This window comes from Myotis nattereri, assembly GCF_964212035.1.
Source record: "Myotis nattereri genome assembly, chromosome: 2".
NCBI lineage: Eukaryota > Metazoa > Chordata > Mammalia > Chiroptera > Vespertilionidae > Myotis > Myotis nattereri.
The window spans coordinates 139,702,560-139,709,867 of NC_138076.1; the positions used below are offsets into that span (position 1 = coordinate 139,702,560).

The 7,308-nt window shown below is 33.4% G+C and overlaps 1 protein-coding gene across 1 annotated transcript in view; it reads right to left on the minus strand.

Annotated features, from left to right (window-relative positions):
- Window positions 1-6,969, minus strand: part of PTPRQ (protein tyrosine phosphatase receptor type Q) — a gene marked incomplete at both ends in the record, with an annotated part of 267,149 nt that extends 260,180 nt beyond the window's left edge. Inside the window, one exon of the mRNA XM_081083373.1 lies at window positions 6,925-6,969. Within this exon, the coding sequence (XP_080939499.1) occupies window positions 6,925-6,969 (45 nt within the window). The remainder of the gene's footprint in view (window positions 1-6,924) is intronic.
- Window positions 6,970-7,308: the final 339 nt, after the last annotated feature.

Genomic DNA, 7,308 nt, shown 5'->3' on the forward strand with positions numbered 1-7,308 from the left:
AGTTACACCTCTATTATAAAATGTTCTAAGATTTTTAAATCATAAACCAGTTTAATATATATTTATGCATATTTCCTTTATTATGAAGATTCTGAGCTGGGGAGAGAGTTCACTTTCATTTACTCCTTAGCCATATGTATTCAGACAAATTGCTGAATCTCACACTAAGCCTCTATTTTCTCATCTGTTAAATGGGTATAATAATAGAATCTACACATTAAGTTGTTGTGAAGATTAAAGAGGCAGTGCATGCAAATGGCTCAACACAATGCCAGGCAGAGACCCAATATTCATTAGTTGTTATTTTATTTAAAGTCATAAAATAAATCATATGCATCGGGAGTGGTTCTTGATACCTTTCTGCTAAGGGATATCATTGATGGATATCACCAACCTCAATTTTCACAAGCAATGAATATACCTCTAGATAGTCCTGTGGTTACCCTCATTGAAAGGGGTAGTAGGAAAAGTACAAGTTTTGACAGAGATGCACCTGTATTCTAACCAATATTTCTGCCACTATCTATTCTTGAACAACTGCCAACCTCTTAGGAACTAAACTTTTCCACCTGTACAATGGAGATAGTCATAACTACTTTGCATGGATGTCAACAGGTTTAAGACTGTGTATACAAAACACCAGGCATATAATAGGCCCTCATAAAATAAACATAATTCTTAGAAATAATGAACTCTATGGAAACAAATATATATCTATATTGTGATTATTATGCCATCCCAGCATCAAGTACAGGCCCAGGCTAGTTTCCCAGATAGGATTAAAGAGAACTACTCCCTCCAGACATTCTAAAGAAATTTTTTTTTTAAAGTACATTCCAATTCCACCTAACAGAATGTAGGAATATTGTTTCCTCATGGAGTCTGCTTTATTGCATACATGGTGCTGCAGTTTGGGAAACTTTACAGAGGCTTGAGGGGAGTATGTTCCAGTGGTTAGGGCATGAGTACTGGTCAGACAGACACAGGTTGAAGCCTGGCATGGCCATTTATTACCTAGGAGACCCAAAAGCTTTCTGAGCTCCACTTCCTCATCTATACAGTGAGAACCATGATAGTGCCTACCTCATAAGGATGTGGTGAGCACTGAATGAGGGTTACCTATTTAACCCTCACAAAGTAGATTAGAGAGACTAGTACCCTGCCATTCCCTAAGTTCCTGCTGAGTATCAGACCCCAGGGAGGCTAGGAATGCAGTGATGAATAAGACAGTCATTCCTTGAAGTTCACTAACAAACTACCCTTATTCAGCATGGGAGAAAGAGAGGATTAGTTTCTCATACTTTCACAGGGACTATAGCCCAGCAGGTGGCTTTGATGTCAACCTCAAGAGACCAGCTTAATGGAGAGGTCACTGGTTAATGGACAGTGGTTAAGAGCAAACTCTGATGCGTGTCCATGTGGACAAGTTAATCTACCTGTTCCCCAATTTCTTTACATGTCATAGAAGTAAACCACGTCGAATGGTGCTTAGCACTACAGATTAGGATCTCATGGAGAACAGATTTATATGTTTGAGTAACAAGATATAATATTAAATAAGTCATCAGGAAGAAAACACTAACTAGACAGAAATCATTGCTTTAGGTCTCGGTTTTTCCTACAAAATGCTGACCCAAATGAAACTTCATGAGATATTCCATTGTGTTAGGAATGTTGGAGAAAAGCCCTGGCCAGTTTGGCTCAGTGGATAGAGTGTCAGCCTGCAGACTTAAGGGTCCTGGGTTCGAATCCGGTCAAGGGTGCATGCCTGGATTGCGGGCTCAATCCCCGGGGGGGGGGGCGGGGGGGCAGGGGGGGGCGTGTAGGAGGCAGCTGATCAATGATTCTCTCTCATCATTGATGTTTCTATCTCTCCTCCCTTCCTCTTGGTAATCAATAAAAATATATTTTTTAAAAAAGAATATCCTACTCCTAAGTAAAAAACAACAAAACTTAAATTTAAAAAAAAGGATGTTGGAGAAAAATGTCACACAATCTTTTTCACCGGTATTGAAAAAATCTTCAGATATTTCTGTATCTTTTTCAGTAAAATTAAACTTCATAAACCAGGATATGTGGAGTGAAATAAATAAAATGGAGAAGACTTTCAATGTTTTTGAATTCATATTACTGTATTGCTCACTGAGGTGAGAAATAGAGGATTGTGGGTGGAGGTGAACAAGGTTATGGAAAAATAAATTTTAATTTAATTTAATAACAAAAAAAGAAAAGAAGTGAAGCAGGTTTGGTGGGAAGGAGATGACAAGTCAGCAATGTTGATGTGTCTGTGGATAATTTCAAAAGGCATAATCAGAAGAAAATTAGATGTCTGGAGCTCATAAGAAGAAAGTGGACTAGATAAATGTTTGAGAATCATTGGTTTAGGTGATAAATTAGGTAAAGAAATGGATGAGGTCATTCAAATGAATTTAGAGGGGTCTGCAGAAGACCAAAATTAAAGCAAAATTAGGTAAAGAATAGTTGCCTACAAAAGAGATTGAAGGAGGTGGGGGAAGGATGAATATGCAGAGTACAGAGGATCTTTAGAGCAGTGAAAATACTTTGCATGACACCAAAACGATACATGTCATTACTTATTTGTCCAAATCTATGGAACGTACAACACCAAGAATAAACCAAATGTAAACTACGAACTTTGGGTGATAATGACGGGTCCATGTAGGTGACTCAGTTGTAACAAACGTGCCACTCTGGGGTCGATAATGGGGAGGCTATACATGTGTGGAAACAGTGGGGAGTATGGGTAACCTCTGTACCTTCCCCTCAATTTTGCTGTGAAACTGTAACTTCTCTAAAACGGAGATACAGAGACAGAGATATTGAAAAAAAGAAAAGAGAAACAGTGCCTAGCTTATAATAAATACTCAATAAATATTTATTGAATAAAGGAATAAATAAATGAATAAAAGAACATGGGGCAAACAGTTTTGTTCATCATGATATTTTCATATTTTTATATCTACTGACCTTCAAATCATTAAGACCAGTCCATGATATTATTTGATTCTTTGACCTGAGATATGAAAATATAAATTTTTTTTCCTCTTCATTTTTTATATCCACAAGGCGTGCAGAATTTAAGGATAACTTACAATGTTGCACGGCTATATTCCATGGTTCACTCTCTTTGCTAATTCTGTAACAGCTATTTTTTAATGCTACCCATCCTTGTGAACATGAACCTACCAAAAGAAAAATACTTTATTAAAGATGAATTTAGTAATATAACATTTCAAACTTATATTTTTTAAAAAACTGAAGAAGTGAATTGTGAAAGCTTCACAGTATCCACACTGCACTTGCCGAACTATATATTTCTCCCAAACGAATAAAAGTGCTAAAACTGTTATTCAAGTTTTAAATGAATTACTACCAATTAAAGTAATTTTAAGTAGCTGTACAAGTTAATTTTGCAGAATTGTTGTCCAATTATAACTTAATTAAAACAAAACCACAGGTGTTTTTACCTTTTTCTAAGTTACTTTAGGTTGACTTCCTACCCCTTACTCTGAATACTGGTAAAAAACTAAGGGTATTTTAGGGTCCTTTTTATTTTTGAGAACTAGACATAATGCTTGCTAATTCTGTTCTCTGCCACTTCAAATGGGTTCATCTTCCAGAAAAAAACTGAAATGGCTGCTTAGCGTTTTTCTCCAAGAGTGCATGCCATAGAAAGATCCAGGAGATGTCAGCCTGCTCAGAGTACATACTGTACTTTGATAATTGCTGATGCTTCATCAGTGCCTCAACCCACAATATTAGGAAGATGTGAGAAGAATCATTTGAAGAAACTGGTCTTCATTTTTCAGAGGGCAAGGAGCATGGAAAGAGGGAATGCTTTAATTACCTTACTGTCTTTTTCTTACTACTCAAGTGTTCTTCCACTTCACTTGTAAGCATGCACTGTGGTTACATGCATGTTTAATAGAGAGAGTATTAAAAATGGACTCTTAGTCCATCACAGTGAAGGTATTGCTCTCATTAGCTATTTATGACTTGTCTGCTTCTCTTACGTCTTTTCCCACCATGTGGGGGAAGTGGAACCAGGAAGGCACAAAAAAAATTGAACACCTTCCCTTTCCCCTTGCAATATTCTAAATTGTGGTTGCATTCTACCAGGGATGAGCAATAGAGAAGTTTAAATCAGATTTTAATGAAGGTTTAAATACCTGAAAATGTGATTGTTCATTGATATTTTAAAGTCATCTAAAAAAAACTATGGAATTTGTATGAACCATTACTAAGGTGAGAGAGAGGAAAGAGAGAGAGAGAGCGAGAGAGGGAGAGAGAGAGAGAGAGAGACCACTTGATTCTGTTTAAAAGAAGTGGTAGAAGGAAAATAAAGTTAGTTCTTACCTTTACACTACTAAATCCAGCTTGTTCACTATATCAGTTAAATACCGAATGATATAATTAGGAATGGGCAACTATGCTAATTCACTTACAAGTAGCTCATAGTGGTTAATACTAGCCTGGGTCACTTTTTAAAAGAATAATATAACTGCCAAGTTATCTACAAAATATATAATAAATATATTGTTTAATAATGAACCAAATAGCTATACACCTGTTTCAACTTGAACATCCAGTCTCTGAAGTATATTTACAAAATCCAAATGCAACTGTTTAAATTCAAAAGTAAAAGCATATAAGGTGGCAGGTTTCAAATCATCCCATTCATAAGCCATGACATTATTTTGCATAATTTGTGAAGAATTATTAAGAGATATTGACACTGAAATGTCCTTGGAAGATAGCACACTCCAGTTAAAAGAAACACTCGTACTTGTTGCTATTGTTTTAATATTTGTAGTTGAGATTCCACCTAAAAAATCAGAAAGGATAATTGGTATGTTTTCAAATAAAACTGAATGAAACACACAGACTATAATTTTACAAAAGATTAGCCATGGTGGAAAATATCTAACTACAAAATATTTTCTAGATTATATAGGAGTTCCTTGTACCCTCTTTAGGATGAATGAATTAGATTACAGATCTACATTATTTTTTTAGAATAATCTGCATTACATGTAGCATTTCCATTTTATATATATATATATATATATATATATACATATACATATATATATATATCACATTAAATGTCAAAATGGAAAGTTATTCTTACCTTAGTTTATTATTTCTTTAAATATTGAAATTTACATTATACTTAAAGAACAGAATATTACTTTCATCATGTGATTTTCAACTGCCATCACATACCTGTTAATCACTGTAAATTTCAAATTATCTGGTTCTCCCTTTTATAATTATGTAATAAAGCTGAACAACATATACATATTACTTACGCATTTGAAATGACTTTTCACTTAAAATTTGTCCATATTTTATGGACTGTATAATGATGTGGTAGTCTTCATTTTCTTCTAGTGTTATAATTGATTTTGGAGGTTTTTGTGGATCTGCAGGAATGCTTTTGACATTCTGTAAATAATGAGATACATCTGCTTAAGAAATATTTTCTAACTATATCAAATACATTAAAAGTTTGACTTTTTTGTATCTCCTTCATAAAAAACAGTTTTTCCAACATGGACTATTTATTTTTACATGTTACTTCTTAAATAACTACTCTCTGTATAATATACAAATTCTAAAAAGGAAAATACATAATCATTTCTATGAAAAAGTTATATATTATTTTGACTACTTATTAAAGATACTTCATAAAATGCTAACATTTTATATATTAATAAAATAGAAGTTAGAAATCACAATAACTATTAAGTTCCTACTTCTGATGTGGTTTTTAGTTACAACACATCTACATTATGCTTACCTTTCATTAGAGAAAAAAAAATGATGCCTTACCTTTTGAGCCAAATTATTAATAAGTTGGTATTTTAAAAAATAAAACTCAGGACTTCCTCCCTCAGGAAATTCTTCCCATTCAACAAAAATTGTTGTTGTTTGTTTACTTATTGGTATATAATGAAAACTTTTTGAGATCTGAAATAGGAAAGAAAAGTAATGGTTAAAAATAATAAAAGTGCATCCTTGATTAATAATTTATAAGCAATTTTACTAAAATGCCAAATTATAATTGAAAAATATTTTAGCAATACTGATTTCCACACATAAGTTAAATAATATTCATTGGATACTCTATTTTTAAACATAATCTTGAGAACAACTTAAGAAAGGCAAGTAAAATGAGAGCAAGGAAATTTAAGATCCAGGTTTCTCAAACTAGGAAATGCCATGTTCCCAGGCTCAAGAGAGTTGGGAGAAACTCAAAGTCACAGGAAAAACACAGTACAACCCCCTGGCATGTCAACTGTGTACCTTGAAGGTAATGGCTACAAAATTAAATTACTTCACAGGCATTCTTGATAATACATTCACAATGAAAATAAGTTTGAGTACAAAACATTTGACTCTGAGTCATTTTAGAGCCCTGGTTCTATTTATAGGTAAAGAACATGTTACTAATTAAGACAAAAATGTTAGACCACATGATGAGAGGCCTTTTATGTTCCCTAGATCACAAAAATAATAAATAAATAAATAAATAAATAAATAAATAAATAAATAGATAGATAGATAGTTCATCTCTCAGGAGAAGGATATATTTTATATTTATCAAAAATCCTACCAAAAACAACCTTAAGATGAATCACCACACCTTGTCTTTTGTTCTTATCTTTCTCCCCACTGATAATCCCCAATACAATTTGTAAGCAGTGAAGACAGTTGCCATCTAAATGCACAAATTTATGCGGCACCTAGCAAAGAAACTTTCCTTAGGTTATAAACCTAATATTTGGTGTTATTTCTCTTCAACATGCCCCTTATTTTCCAAAGTGAATAGACTCAGTGCAATAGCATCCTACCAATTAACTAATTTTTCTGAAAGGGGCACATTCAAAAATGTCTTACCTTAACATATTGTATCCAGAGCAGTAAAAAAATAGATTTCTCCATCTGGAAAATAAAGCATATTTAGTTAAATTAAACATATACATATTTAGATTCCATACTAAACTATTGGACATTCTTTATGTGGTGTGTGTGTGTGTGTGTGTGTGTATCACTTTAATGTCACAACTTTTAATGACATGACTATTCATCCAACTGAACGTTAAGGCATTAGAAAGTAGGTGCTGCATGATATTCTTCACCTCATAAAGTTGGAAACATAAGTGCTTTCCCACAAATACCAAAATAATTTACTTCTAGAAGCTGCTGTAATTAAATATAAAGGTGTTAAAAATAAAATGAGTTATCAGGCAATTATACAAAATTACATTGTAGTGTGTGAAA